Below are 18,115 nucleotides of genomic sequence, written 5' to 3'. Positions count from 1 at the left end.
AGCTGGATCTTGGTGCTGAGATGAGGAACTCTGTGATATCTCACTCTGATGAATATTCCCTAGGGTCTGAGGTTCTCCGTTAGTCCAGTGGTTCAGACTCAGAGCTCCCACTGCAGGAGCTTCAGCCTGACCCTGGGCTCATGAACCAAGATCCCACAAGCTGCATGGGGTGGCAAAAAAAAAAGAAAAAAGAATAATAACAAAGTAAAAAGTAAAATTAGACTAGGAAACTAACAGATATGTTAGAAAGAATAGAAAAATAAAAATATAGATGAATCAACCAACTGAAAGGTATGTCATTATCACAATATCGAAAAAGAGGAGGAGGGAAAAGAAAAAAAAAAAGGAGGGGGAAAGGCCTTGGCTGTGGAGAGTGGGACCTAAGCAAGGATGAGGTTTGGGCAGTGGGTGGGGCCTATGCTCAGGACCCACAGGGCAGGAAAAGGCTCTGGGGACTGTGGGGGGTGGGGCTTAGGCTCAAGGAACAGAAGGGGCCCAGGCGTGCCCCCCACCCCTGGTCTCAGGGGGCGGGGGACCTCACCTGGGAGCCCAGCAGGCTTCCTGAGCTCTAGTGGCGGGGCAGATGCCCTCCTCTCCTCTCCTGCTCCTCTGGTCTCGGAGGGCCCCTCCCACCTGCCTCTCCTGATCTCCCTGGCCTCCCTCTTATGCCCCCAAGGACCCACGTGGCCTGGAGGGGGCTTTGGAGGGCAGGGGATCAGCGTGGGAGCTCAGCAGGCTCCTCAGGCCCGAGTGGGCAGGGCAGTCGCCCTCTGCTCCTCCTGGAGAGTCACTCCCACCTGCCTCTCCTGATCTCCCCAGCCTCAGGGGCGCCTATCCTCTCTGGCCTCCACTTCTCCTCCCCCCCCCTCAGTCCCCCTACATCCTACCGGTTCACTATGGGGTTCCTCCCATCTCCTTGAGTGTCAGAGTCCCCCACCAGCGGCTAGCAGGAACCCTAGTTGTGGGGAGAAGCCAACTCCTCGTCTTCCCACAATGCCATCTTGACTCTCCCTCCTGCACTATTGTTTCTGACTGCTCCTCCCTTGTCTCTCCATCCCCTCTCTACCCTGATTAGCAACCGTTTGAACCTGCCCTTTGGAACTCAGGGAAGGTCATGGAGGCCGAACAGAACGGCTCCCGTGCCCAGGAGCCCCACAGGGTCCTGCTTGTTTCAATAGTATGTGGTCAGAAATGCTCGAATCCTTCTCCCTGAGATTCCTCACTAAGATTTATCCGTGGAAGAAAGTGCAAAGCCAGCAAAGAGCAACTTTATTGTTAGTTGGGGTTTTGCTTCAAATCTCGAAGTAGAGCTCATGAGGCCCTTGGGGACTCCTTTCTTCTATATTAGGTAGGCCTAAAGACATTTAAAACATACTCAAAACTAATTCTTGGCTCCTATAGGTTAACATAGGAAATACAATAATAGGAAATACAAAACCAAGAGGAGAGAGAGAACTTGTCCTAGGGCTTGGAGTGGAGCTGGTCCAGATCATTCATGCCCAACCTTCTTAGGGTGAGGCCACGGCCACCCAGAAGCCTCCTGGGAGAGGGAGAGAAAGAGAAAGATGGTGGTGCAGCTTTTAAAGCCTGTGAAGGCTCCACCCACCAAGGCTGGGCCAATCAGTGTCTTGGACTCTGACTAACCAAATAGGTTCTCCTCCTTTGAGGCTGAGTAAGGGAGTGAGAGAAGCCTTGAGCTCCCCCTTCAGGCCAATACCAGTGGTGAACAGGTGTTTCTTTTTAGGCAGATTTGAGACACTCATTTCTCAACTTTAAGGTGAATTCTCAAAGGCCAGGGAAGTGTTTTATGGCACAGAGCACTGGGACTATTTCCAGGAACCAGATGTATTTCTGCATCTCATTGCCTAAGAAAGGAAACATGGCTGGTTAAGCCATCAACGGGGAGCCTTTAGTTTCCTTTTTTGATTTCCAAAAAATTGTTACTAGGGTAGCACCTCAATCCTCGAGCAGGACAAGGGGGTCCTGGGGTCCTTCTGCATCCTGGGAGCCCTGCAGGGTCCCACAGCCAGAGCAGAGCTGACCCAGCCTCTAAAACTTGGCAGTTCAGAGCTGTGCGAGGGCCAACACTTCATCTGCCTGACCGCAGAGGCTTGGAATGTCATGAAGGAAACCTTGTAGCTCATTAAGAAGATGCAGGCCAGCAAAAGCCTTCAGGGATGGACAGGATTTTAGGCAGGCTTACTGAGACAGAGTTTTCATGCAGCAAAATTCACTTTCTTTACATATAGTAAAATTCACCGCAGTTGATACATAGCACATTCCACTCACCCCATAAAAGTTCCCACATGCTGTCCCTTTGTTGTCAATCTCCTTTCCACCCCCAATCCTTCTTAACCACTGATCTGATTTCTGTCCCCATAGTTTTGCCTTTTCTAGGATGTCATTTAAGTGGAATCATATAGCGTGTAGCCTTTGATTTAAACAGAATCCAACAGCATGTGTTTGACAGCTTTATCTTACCCAAATTCTTCTGAGATTCATGAATGTTACCTGTATCAGTAGTTCATTCCTTCTTACTGCTGAGAAGTATTCCATTGTGTGGACGTACCACACTTCGTTTATCCGTTCACACGTTGAATGTTGAATACTTGATTGGTTCCAGACTTTGGCTATTATAAGTAAAGTAGCTGTAAACGCTCAGGTTTTTCTGTGGATAGATGTATTCCTTTCACACCTAGGAGTGGGGCTACTGGATCATATATTATAAGGGTATGTTTATAAGAAACTGCCACACAGTTTTCCAAAGAGGTGCTACCACTTTGCATTCTCACCCCAGCATTGTAGGAGAGTTCCAATAGTGTTCTCTCTGCATCAGCACTTGGTATTGTCAGTATCAATTTTTCTAAAATTTTAGCCATTCTGGAAGATAGAAGGATTATTTTTAAATTTTGTAAATAACAGTTTCCTAAGGAGAAATGCTCATCATTTTAATAGCACATAAAATACTTTCTACTTATTCTGTCAATTTATTTGCTCACTTGTTCATTTCCTGTCTCTATTAGAATGTTTTTAAAAGGCACCTGCATCAATAAATAAATGTGAGTGGATGAATGAATGAATGGGTGAATGAATTAGGAGATGGGTAGCATATAGCAAAGGCTAGAACATCAGATCAGCCCTGGGTTGGAACCTAGGGCCCATGATTTTAACTTTTCTCTTTCACAGAGAAGGCAGCTTTCAGGCTGGGATGGGAAAGAGAAGAAGGAACTTTTTGGTTGGAGTAGCTCTTGAAGGAGAAAGACATCATGCAGAGCCAGAGAGTCATGAAGGGCATGGCATATTTGGGAGTATAAGCAAGTCCTGTGTACTGAAAACATAGTGTGTGTTTGGGGTCATAGTTGGGGTCACATGGGGGATCTAGTAATAATAATGCAAAAGCTTATACTCCTTACTGTGTGCCAGGCTGTTCTAAGATCTCTACATAGGTTAATTCATTTATTCTTCCCAATGGTGGTATAGCTTATATCATTCTCTCCATCATACAGACAAGGAAAATGAAGCACAAAGAAATTAAATAACTTGCCCCAAATTATGCATCAAAGAAGAGCCCAGGCAGTTTGGACCTTTAACTACTGCACTACATTGCCAGGTTAGGAAGGGCATGTTAGTTAGTTAAGGAATGGTGTAAGCTGCTGTAACAAATAGCCCCCAAATATAGTGACTTGAACAAGACAGAAGGTAGGTTTTCTCTCAGATGTCTGTCCAAAAGTACAAAGTCCAGGGCTGGTGGGTCCAAGTTTGGGTCCAAGGTGGTCACTTCCACTTCTTACCATCTTCCAGACAATGGGAAGGGAAAAAGGGGCCCTGGAGGCTGTACACCTTCCTTTTAAAGGAATGACTGAAACACGTACATCCCATTGGCCAGAACTCAATCACATGGACACACCAAGTTGCAAGGGAGAATGGGAAATGTGGTCTGTAGTTGGGCAGCCACGGTCTCTGCTAAGACTCAAGGGTTCTGTTATTGAAAGGAAGAATGGGTATTGGTGGAAAACCAGTAGTCTCTGCCACAACCTGTAGACTATTCATTGGACTTTGAACTCTGTCCCGTAGATGATGAGGTCCTATTGGGGAGGTTTCATGCCCAGACTTGGGTTTTAGATCATCCAGAAGTTGCTTGGCTGATAAAGCAGAGAGAAGTAGGAGCAAGGTGACCTGTTTACCTGATCTGTCTGGTGTTTTGTTTGCCATCTGGGGAGTCCTTGCTGCAGATAGGAGTCAGTAGGTTGGGTTCCCAGATGGAGGACTTGCAGGCACAGTGAGTGTGCTGGGGCAGGATGGGAGCCACCAGCTGTCTTAGGCATTCATTCATTCAGTGGTTACTTATCAAGCACCATGTTTGGCCACAGAGCTCCAGTGATGGTCCCAACAAGTATGATGAATGCTGGGGGCCAAGTTCAGTTCTCTAGGAGTTCTCCAGTGATGCACAGTGCAGTGTGAAACCGGGGCATGCCACACTGATGCCAACCTCTTTTGTTTGTTTCTTTTGACCTTAGGACCCCCGGAGCAAACACAAGTTCAAGATCCACACGTACTCCAGCCCCACGTTTTGTGACCACTGTGGGTCGCTGCTGTATGGACTCATCCACCAGGGGATGAAATGTGACAGTAAGTACATTTGCTCTCTGGCAGCCTCTGCTGACTGGGCTGCTTCCTCATGGTCTACAAAACATTCTCCCAAGTCCTGGGTGGGCTGGGTACCACTTGTTCGTTGCTGAGTAACAATAACCATTTATATAGCTCAAGATTCTGCAAGGCTGTCCTTTAGGTCTGGGCTGGGCTTACTCATACCTATGTGGTGGGTTAGCAGGTTGGTGAGGGGCTGTCTGGGCCTGGAGGGCCTCACCCACCTGTCCGCAAGGATGGCTGGCTGTCACCTGGGTGATGGGAATGACGGGGGTTGGGGGACCACATGTCTTTCGTCCTTCCGTCCTGAGCAGGCTATCCTGGGCTTGCTCACACGGAGGTCCCAAGTGCTTTAAGAGGGCAAGTCCCACTGATCAAAGCAAGTCACATGGCAAGGTTCACAGTCTGTGTGGGAGGGGACAGTCCACAGGTGTGGACACAGGGAGGCGTGGTCAAATCGGGGCCATTCCTGCAGCCACGCACACAGCTGTTGCCAGCACCAATATGCGGGGCTGATGCCTTTCTCTGCAGAGAGAAAATCTGCCTCCCTTTAGCACCTACAGTTTATGCTAGAAGGCGGGCAGGCGTGTGATTCTCTGACCAGGCTGGGGTGGGAAGAGGCAGGAGGGGGCAGGACTTCCCTTTATTAAGTGAAGGACTGAATGGCCCGAGGGGTGGGGGAGCCAGCAGGCTTTGAGAGCTGCAACTGCAAAGGGGGCGGGGTGGAGATAGGGGGCTCAGTGCTGGTGGCTCCCAGAGGCCTGTTGACCCCAGCATGTTGAGCGGTCATGAGGCCAGACTGTCCCTGTCACAGGGGTCCTGAGGCCCAGAGGACACAGAGAGAAACTCTCAGGGGCAGAGAGTGACAGAGAGGAGTGTGGGTGTGGATGGGGAGGAAGGGGGCAAGAGACAGAGAGAAACACACAATCACAGACAGGGACGGATTCAGGGGGCAGATGAAACGTGCGCCCAGGTGTAGGGAGTGATGGGTGAGGCTACAAAGAGGCCCAGCTAGAGAGAGACTCAAGCAGGAGGGACAGGCAGACGAACCAACAGACACAATGATTGGAAGTGACAGAGAGAGAGATGCCCTCAGTCAGGCTCCTGCAGAGATACCGAGATGGAGAGAGAGCAGAGACAGGCAGAAACGCACACATGGAGAGACACAGAAAGAGATGGAGACAAAGAGGTGTGACACAGGCCCAGAGCGTGAAACGGACCTATTCATAGATGCAGCCGAGGCAGCGAGAGACACATGCTGAAGCAGAGGAGCAGAGACCCAGGAAAGAGACGTACACCGATATGGGTACCGAGAGGCAGAGAGAAACAAACAGGGCAAGAGCCACAGAGACACACGTGGGGAATGGGGGCTCCCAGGCAGACACATAACAGAGGCGGGGAGAGAGCGGTGCAGCTGCCTTCTGCTTGTGGGACACTGATTCCTCTTAGCGCACGTGGGGCCCCAGGTGGGCCTCAAGGACAGAGAGGGTTGGGTGGGAGGCAGCTTGGGCTGACGCAGAGCCCTGAACGTGGGCACTCAGGTTCCAGGGGGCTCTTCCTTCCTCCCCACCATCCTTCTCTCCCCACGATTCATTTCCAGTTTTGTAATCTGCTGCTGCCTCCTGGAGCTTGGGCGGGCTGAGAAGGGGTGTCCTCAGCACCCCCTGCCCCTGGGGATACCGTGCCCCCAGTTCCCCAGGGAATCTCCTGAAATGCAGGCCCCATGGGGTGATCTAGCCTCTCCTCCTGGCTTCTCAAACTGGAACAAGGGTCCCCTAGAGAACACTGGACTGCAGGCACACCTCCCTGGAGCAGCCGTGGGACTTAGGGGAAACCAACCACCCCCTGAAAGAAGCACAGATGTACTACAGGAGTGTGGGAAGGGAGCCTGTATTTATCGTATCACACAAGAGACATGAAGGTCCGATTCAGTTCGCATACCTATTCCATTCGTCTTACCCTGCGTCTAATTCTTTTCCTTGCAGTTAGTTTTGGTGGATACTGTGCGGGCTTTGCTCAGGTCCCAAGATGATGCCCCTCCCAGGGAATGGTTCCTGGCAGGTGCAGGGGTGCAGAGGCCTGGTCCTCTTGTATCAGTTTGGGACAACTCTGAACGGTCACTGGAGGTCCAGAGCTCCCTTTACTGTCAGCCTCAGTGCATCCTCGTGGGCGAGCTCCTCCCTCCCAGGAGCCCTTGCGGTAAACCTGCTGGCTCACAACTCCCATTCCCAGACTCTTTCCACGGAAACCCACCTATGGGCCGTCAATATTTAAAAATCGGGAGATGTCACATACAAGTCAGGATTCCTGCTTAATCTTGAAAAATGGGGCGATCTCAGCAATTTGGGGCATGCACCCTGCATGGCTGCTCCTGAGTGCGGACACTGCGCTCCCTGGCCGGTCAGGTCCTGCCACACCCGCAGCGTCTCTCACTGCGTTACCTGCTGCCCGTGCCACTGAGCTTGGTGCCTCTGGCTTCAGAGCCGTCGGGGGTGCGCGAGGTGCCTCAGCCTTTCGGGAGGACGGACATGTTCCTCCTCCTTTGTCCGTCAGGGCCTGGGGTGGGGGGCGGGGGGCGGGGGAGAGTTGAAGCCCTTCTGATGAGACCCGGGCAGGGCGGGCACGGCCGGCTGGTCTCCACCAGCTTCGGAGGGAAGGAGGGGAACAGGCAGCCTGGACCAGCCTGAGCCGCGCACCCTCCCTCTGTCCCCGCAGCCTGCATGATGAACGTCCACAAGCGCTGCGTGATGAACGTCCCCAGCCTCTGCGGCACAGACCACACGGAGCGCCGCGGCCGCATCTACATCCAGGCCCACATCGAGAGGGAGGTCCTTATTGTTGTCGGTAGGTGGCGCTGGGCTCCCGCTCCGGTTCCGCTAGGTTCGGACCTGGCTGGACCGCTGAGTTAGGGGAGGGGAGGTTGGTGGAGGGATGGGCGGTGCAGGGGCGGGGCGAGAGGTGCGGTGACACACTGCCTTCCTCCCCTCTCCCCTCGCCGCCGGCCCCCATTACAGCCCATCCCCGCCGTAGGCATCCTTAGAGACTGCATCCCCGCAGGGTGAAGCTCTCAGCACCTCTGGTACGCTGGAGCTTAGAGCTGGGACACCAGCAGTACATTACTTTTCTCGAAGACCTCAAAGGAGCCAGTAGAGCAGACAAAATGCTGAACACCTTAATTTTATGGCACTGTACGTCCCTGGGGGCTTTCCATGTATTTGAAGTATTTCTTTCTTAAACCTGACGGCGGCCTCACTGGTCCCTGTTCTGGTATTCTCCCTATTTTTCGCACTTCTGAAATACTTCATAGTAATAAGAAAGAGGGATAATACAGCCTCTTATGAGAAGTGCAGCATGGTGTCTGTCCCTCCTAATGGAGCATTCACAAAATGCTTGGCTCTGACATGGGCAGCGCAAACAAAATGGAAATCTGTCTGTGCTGGATGGGTAACTGCTCAGCCATAAAGCTATGGTAAATGCGGCAATGAACTGGACCAGAATGGGACTAAGACTTTGTTTTTTTAAATTTATCTTATCTTATTATTATTATTTTATTTTTAATATATTTTTTGGCCACGCCGTGCGGCATGTGGAATCCTAGTTCCCTGACCAGGGACCAAACCCTCACCCCCTGCATTGGAAGCACGGAGTCTCAATCACTGGAGCGCCAGGGAAGTCCCCAGAATGGGACTAGAACTTTGAAGGAATTCTCCCCCAGAGGCTTGTGTCAAACTTCTTAGAATTTACAATTTGTTAATTTAAACAAGGTTTTTTGACTTGATATCTTAGGAAATTGATCATAGAAGGGATTGATTTTGCAAAAATTGGTCTGAGGCCCTGGAATGGTTCAGCAACTCTGAAGCACTGAGCCTACACCACATAAAAGTTGAAAGATAGCCCTGTAAAATATAATCCCTGTTTTAAACTGAGGTTCATGACACCCAGTGGGCTCTTATGGAACGTGTATTCCGTTGAATTGTTTTTTCCTCTGAAAGGAAGGCAATGGCTGACATGACTTCTTCCCAGTGAAATGCTCGAGGCTCCCCCGAGGAGGAAAAGCCTCACGAAAAGCTGGTTTCCCCACTGTCTAAGCTTCCTGGGCTGGAGGGGCAAAAATGAGACCCTGCTGCTCTCTACTGTTATTCTCTAGGAACTACACTGGCTCAGATGTTACTAGGGCCAGCCAACCTTCAAGGAACCCATTGAATGCACAGCGCCCAAAACCAGACCACAGCATAATGCTCTCAAGGTCCATCCATTGTTCCCACCACAAAAAAGAAATAATTATTGGAGGTGACAGAGGTGTTAGCTAATGCCAGGGATGTAATCATATTGTAATATACAAATGTATCAAATCAACACATCCGTACACCTTAAACTTACACAGTGTTAGATGTCAATGATATTTCAATTAAATAGAAAAGACTTACATGTTATCTCTTTCAATGCTCAAAACAGCCTTGTGAAATATCTATTATACTTGTTTTATGAATGAAGATACTGAGGCTCAGGAAGTTGTGCTTCTGAGAGCTCACACCATTTGTAATCGTCATCATCATCCAGTTAGCTACATCAAAAGTAGCTAACATTTGAGTTTTTAAGTGTGTTCATCGCTCTGCAAAGCACTTTTGGCAATATCGTGTTTACAAATTTTCAGTTAACTCTAGTGAGCTAAGTAGTAGTATCGTTCTATCAGAAAACAGGCTTAGAGAGTCACACACGACATCACCTAGGTCTGTTCACTATTGTGATATACTAGGTTACTTTTTGGTTTAGTTCCCTGCACTAACACTCCCCCCATACCTTATTTATTCCCTCTGTGGTTTAGCTGCATTACCTCTTATGTGTGTTTCTTGGGCACTTTGTTTCACATGGTACAATACAACATCTCTTCCAATTCGAGGTCAAAGTCTTCCCCCTCAATCACAGATACACTGTCTTATATCTTGATCACAAGCTGATGATTTTCAGGCAATCCCAATGAGGGTGTGGTATATTTGTTTCCTAGAGCTACTGTAACAAAGTACCACAAACGGGTGGCTTCAAACAACAGATATTTATTCAGTCACAGTTCTGGAGGCTGGAGGCTAGAAGTCTGAAATCAAAGTGCCGGCAAGGTTGGTTCCTTCAGGAGGGCTCTGAGGGGAAGTCAGTTCCATGCCTCTCTCTTAGTTTCTGGTAGTTGCCGTCAGTCTTTGGGGCTCCTTGGCCTGTAGCTGCATCCCTCCAATCTCTGCTTCCATCATCACATGGCATTCTTCCCTGTGTGTCTCGGCGTCCAAATTTCCTCTTCTTCTAAGGACTCCAGGCATTGGATTAGGGCCACCCTAATCTGGTGTGACCTCATCTTGACTTGGTTACATCTGCAAAGACCTTATCTCCAAACAAGGTCACATTCATATGTATTGGGATTAGGACTTGAACACATGTTTTAGGGGATACAATTCAACCCATAACAAGGGGAAGGAAGAATAGTTAGGACTCCCTTAAAGTTAAGGACAGAATATCTGCATGTTCAGGGTTCTGCTAGCACTAGCTGAATAGCTACCAATATACTAAGAGCACTTTGTGGTTTCCCAAGTGCTTTGGTACTGGCTCATCCAATGGAGATAGTGGTGTTGCCAACATACGGAAGGGGAAACTAAGACTCGGTGAGGTTGGACAACTTGCCTGATGTCTCGTGCAGAGCAGGCTGAGCCCCTGGGCCTCCTGTCTGCAGGTCACTGTGCCCTGCTCTTGCCTCCTCACCGTTCCAGGCACGGTCAGTACCTGGTGTGGGATTGTTGATTGACTGATGATAGAAGAACCTGATGCTTTGACTGCAGTTCTCTAAACACAGAGCCGAGATGGAGATTTTTGTTCAAGTGATTTACTGGGGCTGCTCATAAGATAGGAGTGAGGCTAGAGCAGGGAAGAGGTGAGTGAGAGTGTGTTCTCCATTGAAGACCAGCTATAGCTGGATCCCATGGAGTCCTGGACCACAGATTATAGCACAGGGTCAGTCCCCCCTCGAGGCAAGAGGGCTGTTCTGTTAGGGTCAGACACTGCTATGGGCTGAATTGTGTCCCCTTAAAATTCACATGTGGAAGCCCTAACCCAGTGAAATGGTGTTTGGGGATGGGGCCTTTGGGAGATAATTAGAGTTAGATGAAGGTGGGGTTCTTATTATGGGCTTGGTGGCTTTATGGCCACATGAGGGCACAGCAAGAAGGTGGCCACCTGCAAGCCAGGAAGAGGGCTCTCACCAGGAACCGAATTGGCCTGCACCTTGATATTGGACTTCCTGCCTCCAGAGCTGTGAGAAATAAACATCTGTTGTTTAAGTAACCCAGCCTGAGGTATTTTATTTCCGCAGCCTGGGCTGGCTAAGACGGTCAGTCTTTGCTCCAGGCTACTGGGATTGAAAGTGGGATGGTACCTCCCAGAATCCATGGCTTCTGTGAGACTGAGGGCAGCTATCTGGACATGGGGCAACTGTGAGCCATTAACAGCCAACACTCACGGTAGCCGGGAGCTGGTGCCCGAGTGGAGGGGAGCTGGCAGGGTCTGGGTCTCCTGGGTATACTCTGATCTCCCAAGCATCCTTCTGGTCTCATTGTTGGGACTCCAGGCCCTCCTCCTTGATCTCAGCCAGACAGATCAGAGAGAAGAGAGCCCTTCCCAGGAGTGTGAGGCCAAACGTGACCTGTGGTGTTGAATCGCCCCACGTCGTTCAGACCGTAGAGGCCCGCCCCGTGTTGGTACTTTTGCCACTCAGCAGCCCAGGATGCCACATACTCTTTGAAATCCCACCATCTCCAGAGGTACCAGGCTACAGGTGCTTCTGAAAGATCTGAAGGTTTCCTCATCTCTGGCTCATGACATCCTGGCTTTATATCTGCTGTCAGGGGTCTTGCAGGTCAAACTCAGACGGGAAATCCAATCAGTTCTCTTTCTTGAAAAAGCTCATCACTGGTTTCTCATTGCCCTTAGCACAGACTAACTGTGACGTGGTAATCTCATTATCTATTCTCTGTCTTCTTGCTTTTCTTTAATCCTTCATCCCCTCCAGGCTGCCACCCACCATTGGACATCTGCATACTCTCTCCCCTCCATCTGGAGTGTTTGCCCTTTTGTCTTCTTTCAGCAGTTTACTCTTCCTCTTCCTGTAGGTCTCAGCTCATTCTTACAATCAAGGAAGCTTCCCTGGACCTCCCTTTATTGTAGACATTCATGGTATCCTGAACTTGAACTTGTATCAGTTGTGGTTTTATGTTGGGCTGATTAGTGTCTGACTCTCCCTCTGGGCTTTAAGCTCGGTGAGGGCAGGGCAGTGTCTGTCTTGACTCACCACTGTATCCCAGCACCTAGTGTGATGACATCACTAAATATTTGCGGAATCAGTGGATATATGTGTGAAGGAGATACCTCTAGAGGATCCTGATGGATACCAGAACTCACAGATGATCCCCAAATCAGTGCCTTCCACAGCGAGGAGCTAAATTTCAACAGATAATCCAATTCACACCGTAATCCTTAAAGAAGGAGACCACGCAGAAAATCCGAAGGACCAGGTCCAAGGTCAGCAGCAGGTATTACTGGGACTGGGACTCGCCCTTTGGAGCCATAACTACCCTCATTCCCTGGATAATGTAGAAAAGACACAGAACAGTGAGACTTGTAGAATCATAGGAAATCATGTGGACCTCATGACGCCCTGTGTTACCATGGATGGGAGGCAGTGCAATCAGAAGCCCTGATCGAAGTCGTAAAATGCTCCTGGAGGTTATGAAGCCCATGTCCTTGTATATAAAATACCCCTTTTCAATTCAGTATCTCCCTATTAACATAGCAACTAATACCCCATTATTAACATTTCCATCTACATTGCAACAGTCTGCAAATCCTTAACCATATCCATAGTTCTATCTCACAAAAATTGGGGCTGTTCTTAAAAATAGCAGAGGAGCAATGTTTTGGATGTTTCTCTTTGGGACACCCATTCGGTGTTCTTACAATGTATTGTGTTGTACACAACCTTCTCAGACTGAAGCATCTCCCAGAAAGACTTAGGAACTCCCAATACTTTGTATTTAAATCCTTCCCAAGATCTGACATCCACACATCAAAAGCAGAAGAGCACCAGAGGAACATAAATCCTTGATGGGCTATTGGGAAAGGCTGAGGATTGCATCCACCTGTACACTAGGTTCCAAAAGAAGTTTTAAAACCATTCTTAGGAGAAAGGAAACTGATGTTGAGGGCTCAAAGAAGCCCCTCTTGTTATGTAAAGAACTGTTTCAAGGTAGAAAAGGTTCTGCCCATCACGGAGACCCTAACAAGGGGGGAAGAGTTCAAGGAAACCAACGAGGGCCCTTCTACTTGGGTATCTTCCTTCCATAACCAATAGGGCAGGACAAGACCAGAAGAGCAGAGGGCAGGCCTGGGTATGGTGTACCTGAGGGATGAGGTGGGAGGTGGGGGTAGTTTGGTGTTTATGTGTTTACAGTGTGAGAAAGGTGGCACGTTATAGGTAGGAAGGTGAGATGGGCTCAGGAAGGGCCTGACTACCAGGTTGTATCCATTGACAAATGAGATCTCATCTTTGCCCTCGGGGAGCTCACAGCTTAGTGGGAGAGCTAGACATAGATAATTATACTGCAATGTGGCAGATGGTGTGATGGTACCATGGGAACCCTCAGAGGGGGCCCCTGAAGCTTCCTGAAGGAAGCCATGGCTGAGTTGAGTCTGTAAGATGTATAGGAGTTATCTGGGTGGAGCAAGCTTTGTGTCAGGGTAAATAAGAAAGTATCCACTCTGTTTATTGAGTTCTTATTACACGCCAGGAGCTTTACACAGATCAACTCATTGATCTTCAGAACAATCCCCTGTCGTAGGTATTATTATCATCCCCATTTTACCTGTGAGGAAACTGAGGCACAGGGCTGGTTAACTAACTTTCCCAGAGTTGCACAGTAAGTGGTGAGGCTCGTATGTAAACCCAGGCAGTTCAGCTCGATGGCCCTCAGTCTCACCACGATGCTGCATTCCAGGCAGAGGGAAAATGGTGCACAAAAGCCTGGAGGCTGGAAAAATGGCAGGGGTTGAGGGAGGCTGTTAGCTGTTGAGTGTGACTTCCCTTCCCTACGTTCTAGTTATAAGCTCCTGTAGAATCTGTTCACTCACTCTGCCAATCATTCACTTATTCATTCAACAATAGGGATTGAATTTCCATTGTTTGTCAGGCATGTTCTAGACCATTGGGATACAACAGGGGGCAAGACAAATCTCTTTTCCTGGACAAACATCACAACCTAGGGTCTTGGCAATTCCCTAGGACTCTTGGAATTTTTTCTCATCTTTCTTCCTTTTGTTTGCCGTGGAGAATTTCCTTCTTGTCAGGTTACATTCACTGCCCTTCGAGTTTTTTTTTCAGACACGCTCTGTCCATTTCCTCTTTAAAACCTCAGAGGTTTGGGAATTTGGGACACAGAGCCAGAGTGACCTGAAGACTATTTCTGCTTTTTGGCCTGTCACATCCTTCCCCGAGCTAGCTCTCTGATTTTTTTTTTTTTTAAACATCTTTACTGGGGTATAATTGCTTAGCTCTCTGATTTAAGGGGAAAGGGAAGGAGGGAAGAAAAAGGAAATGTAATGAAGAAAAACCCAGACGGATTAATATCTCAAAATACTACCCAGCCATGCATCAGTTGCAGGGATATAAAATGACCACAAGCTATCCAGCAATCCCACTCCTGGGTGTATATCAGGACAAAACTATAATTCAAAAAGATAATCAACAATACTTCAATTAAAAAAAAAAAGACAAGCTAGGCCACTAGGGGGCAGGCTTTGCATTCAAAGCCATTCCTCCCCCCAAAATCTTTTTTAAATTTTTTAAATTGGAGTATAGTTGATTTACAATGTTTTGTTAGTTTCTGCTGTACAGCAAAGTGAATCAGTTATGCATATACATATATCTGCTTTTTAAGATTCTTTTCTCATGTAGGTCATTATGGAGTATTGAGTATTCTCGTGCTCTACAGTAGGTCCTTATTAGTTATCTATTTTATATATAAGAATCTCTTTCACAAGATGCCCAGATTTTGCAGAACAAAGTGAAACCACAACACCATCGCTGTCCGTAATGGAAGGTATCACAGCAACAGTTATCCCCTTCTCCCCCCCCGTTAAACAGGTGAGTCACGGGGGCCCAGAAAAAGGAATAACTTCTCAAGGCCACACATCCTAGAGTGGGGATAGGACCCAGTTCTTGTGGATTTCCCCCTCCTTTATTATACTACTGGTTAGTATTTTTCCCCCAACATTTTATTATGAAAAATGTCCAGCATACAGCAAAGTGGAAAGAATTTTACAGTGAACAATCGTTTATCCGCCACCTAGATCCTGCCCTTAACATTTGCTTAATCACGTGTCCATCCATCTCGCTCTCCATCCATCAGTTTGTCTTATTTTGACACATTTCAAAGTAGATTGAAGACATCAATTCAGTTCCCCCTAAACACTTCAGCCTGCACACATCATCAAGAATTCAAAACGTATTTACAATTTCTTTAAACTTGTGAGGTAAAATTTACATACCATGAAATGCACACATCTTCAGTGTACAATGGCTAAGTTTTGACAGGTGTATTACCCTATCTCCTATCACATTAACCCTCTTTTTTTTTTTTCCGTACGTGGGCCTCTCACTGTTGTGGCCTCTCCCGTTGCGGAGCACAGGCTCTGGACGCGCAGGCTCAGCGGCCATGGCTCACGGGCCCAGCCACTCCGCGGCATGTGGGATCTTCCCGGACCGGGGCACGAACCCGTGTCCCCTGCATCGGCAGGTGGACTCTCAACCACTGCGCCACCAGGAGAGCCCAACCCTCTTTTTCTGATGTCACAGCTGCCGTTGAGGATCTGGTGAAAGCTGTGAACACCATTCTCAGAGCAATCCCCTTGTATGCCGACATGCATGCCCCGCACCCCCGCGGACTCTGGGAATTAGGGCGCCAGGGAACCTAAGATCTTTTAGATTATATTACACTTGATAGTTGTTAAATTTGGTGGGGGGGTGTGAATTGTAATGTAGTAAAATAGATTTGTTCAAACCACTTCATTGTGTACTCACTGGAGAGCACATCCCCTTAAACTTAGCAAGGCACCCATGTTATTTTGCTTCTCTTTAGTGTTTTTGTAATGAAGTTGAGTTAAATCCTATCTCTACCTATGGAACTCTAACCATCTTTCTCAATGCATTATAGATAGTTGTCTGCACACCGCTGAGGCCAGGGCAAGAGTCCCCTGCCCACCCTTCACGGGAAGCCTTTTGACTTGGGAGGTGGTAGTTGGTGTGTGGACACTGAAGGAGGTGGAGTTGACTTGAGAAGATGGAGGGAGCTAAAGTCTTTCTACCCAGTTTTCCTTTTCTTGTTCCCTGAGTGTTTAAGTCTTGTGAGAACTGTCAAGCCCAGACCGCTGTCTGAGGCACCCAAACCTCGAGATGTGCTGGGTACGCGGTCATTGTTCCAAAATGCCTGCTGAATGGCACTGGTGGGGGCCCTGCCAGGACCTGCAGGGCTGTGACTTGTTACCGCCTTTGGGGGAAGTGGTCTGACAATATCTATTAAAAACCATATACATATACACACTTTGACTCTCAAATTTCCCTTTTGGGAATCTATCCTATTGAAATAAATCACTAGCATCAAAGGAAATAACATCCGGAATAAGCATGTTTATTGATGTTTTCTTTGCAGTGGCAAAGAATTGGAATCAGCCTAATTGGGCTAATATCCATTTTATGAGGTATTACGCAGTTGTTGAAAACGTTGAATCAAATTGGGTGTGTGGGGCTTCTGTGTACCCTACGCAGGTACGTGGGGAGTTCCTTGCCTTTTGGGAGGTCTGAGGTCTTCTGCCAGCGTTCAGTAGGTGTTCTGTAGGAGTTGTTCCACGTGTAGATGTATTTATGATGTATTTGTGGGGAGGAAGGTGATCTCCACGTCTCACTCCTCTGCCGTCTTGAAGGTCTCTCTCTGTGTGCACTTTAAAATTCCGTACCCCTTGCTGTCAGACAATCTCAGTGAAACGGGATGCACCTCGTCCACTAGATGGCAGGCTTTACCTGCTCTGCTTCTGCAGGGACGGCCACAGGTGGAGGCTGGGTGGTTGTGTGCCTCCCAGCCCACCTTGGCCATGACATTTCGCCTGTCGTGAAGCTTTGGTCTTAGTATCTCAGGGGCCAGAATCCCCTTTTGTCGACCGCCTGAACCTCCCCACGTCCCCTGAAATAGTCCTCACGCAGCACGGAGCCCCTGGCTCATGGAAAATGACCAGAGCCCTTCTCTGCTGTGCCTTTGTCTCCTGCCGCAGGGGGAGAAGGCACACCTTGCTTTTCAGTCACTAGCTTCACCTGCTTTTCTCACTGACTTGAGGCAAGTCTGTACAGTGTAGTCCAATATACAGGCCAATATAGTCTGAGATCCCAGAGCTTGTGCAAGGGCTTTGGGGTCAGGCCTGGGTTCGAATCCTGCTTCCTCTACTTCTTCAGCAAACACTTGTCAGGTGCGTCCTGTGTGCCAGGCACCTTACCATCATGAACAAGACCACGCCTGCTCTTGTGTCCTGTGTTCTTTCTTTCTTTTTTTTTTTTTAACGTCTTTATTGGAGTATAATTGCTTTACAATGGTGGGTTAGTTTCTGCTTTATAACAAAGTGAATCAGCTATACGTATACATATATCATCGCCATATCTCCTCCCTCTTGCGTCTCCCTCCCTCCCTCCCTATCCCACCCCTCTAGGTGGTCAGAAAGCACCGAGCTGATCTCCCTGTGCTATGTGGCTGCTTCCCACTAGCTATCTATTTCACATTTGGTAGTGTCTATATGTCCACGCCACTCTCTCACTTCATCCCAGTTTACCCTTCCCCCTCCCCATGTCCTCAAGTCCATTCTCTAGTAGGTCTGTGTCTTTATTCTTGTCCTGCCCCTAGGTTCTTCATGACCTTTTTTTTTTCCTTAGATTCCATGTTTATGTGTTAGCATACGGTATTTGTTTTTCTCTTTCTGACTTACTTCACTCTGTATGACAGACTCTAGGTCCATCCACCTCACTACAAATAACTCAATTTTGTTTATTTTTATGGCTGAGTAATATTCCATTGTATATATGTGCCACATCTTCTTTATCCATTCATCTGTTGATGGACACTTAGGTTGCTTCCATGTCCTGGCTATTGTAAATAGAGCTGCAATGAACATCTGTGTTCTTTCTGATGATGGGAGACGACCACTGAGCAAACAGAATCCTTTTTTATGTGATAAAGGTTATGAAGGAAATAAAATAAGGCCGAGGGCTAGCGCTTCCCCAGTGTTCTCATGTAATCCTATCAATAGCCCTGTGGGAGAGTTACTAATATCACATCCATTTTACAGGTGACGACACTGAGGCACAGAGAGGGAGGTTTATGACTTGCTCCAGTGCCAC

General features: G+C 48.3%; 1 protein-coding gene across 2 annotated transcripts in view; it reads left to right on the top strand.

The window, feature by feature from the left end:
- Nucleotides 1-18,115, top strand: part of PRKCB (protein kinase C beta) — a 313,357-nt gene that overhangs the window by 162,508 nt on the left and 132,734 nt on the right. For both annotated transcript variants that reach the window (XM_065892367.1, XM_065892365.1), the window contains exons 4-5: nucleotides 4,518-4,629; nucleotides 7,363-7,491. In XM_065892367.1, the coding sequence (XP_065748439.1) occupies nucleotides 4,518-4,629; nucleotides 7,363-7,491 (241 nt within the window). The remainder of the gene's footprint in view (nucleotides 1-4,517; nucleotides 4,630-7,362; nucleotides 7,492-18,115) is intronic.

This window comes from Phocoena phocoena, chromosome 15 (genome assembly GCF_963924675.1).
Source record: "Phocoena phocoena chromosome 15, mPhoPho1.1, whole genome shotgun sequence".
Classification (NCBI taxonomy): Eukaryota; Metazoa; Chordata; class Mammalia; order Artiodactyla; family Phocoenidae; genus Phocoena; species Phocoena phocoena.
This window is presented reverse-complemented; position numbering and strand designations above follow the sequence as displayed.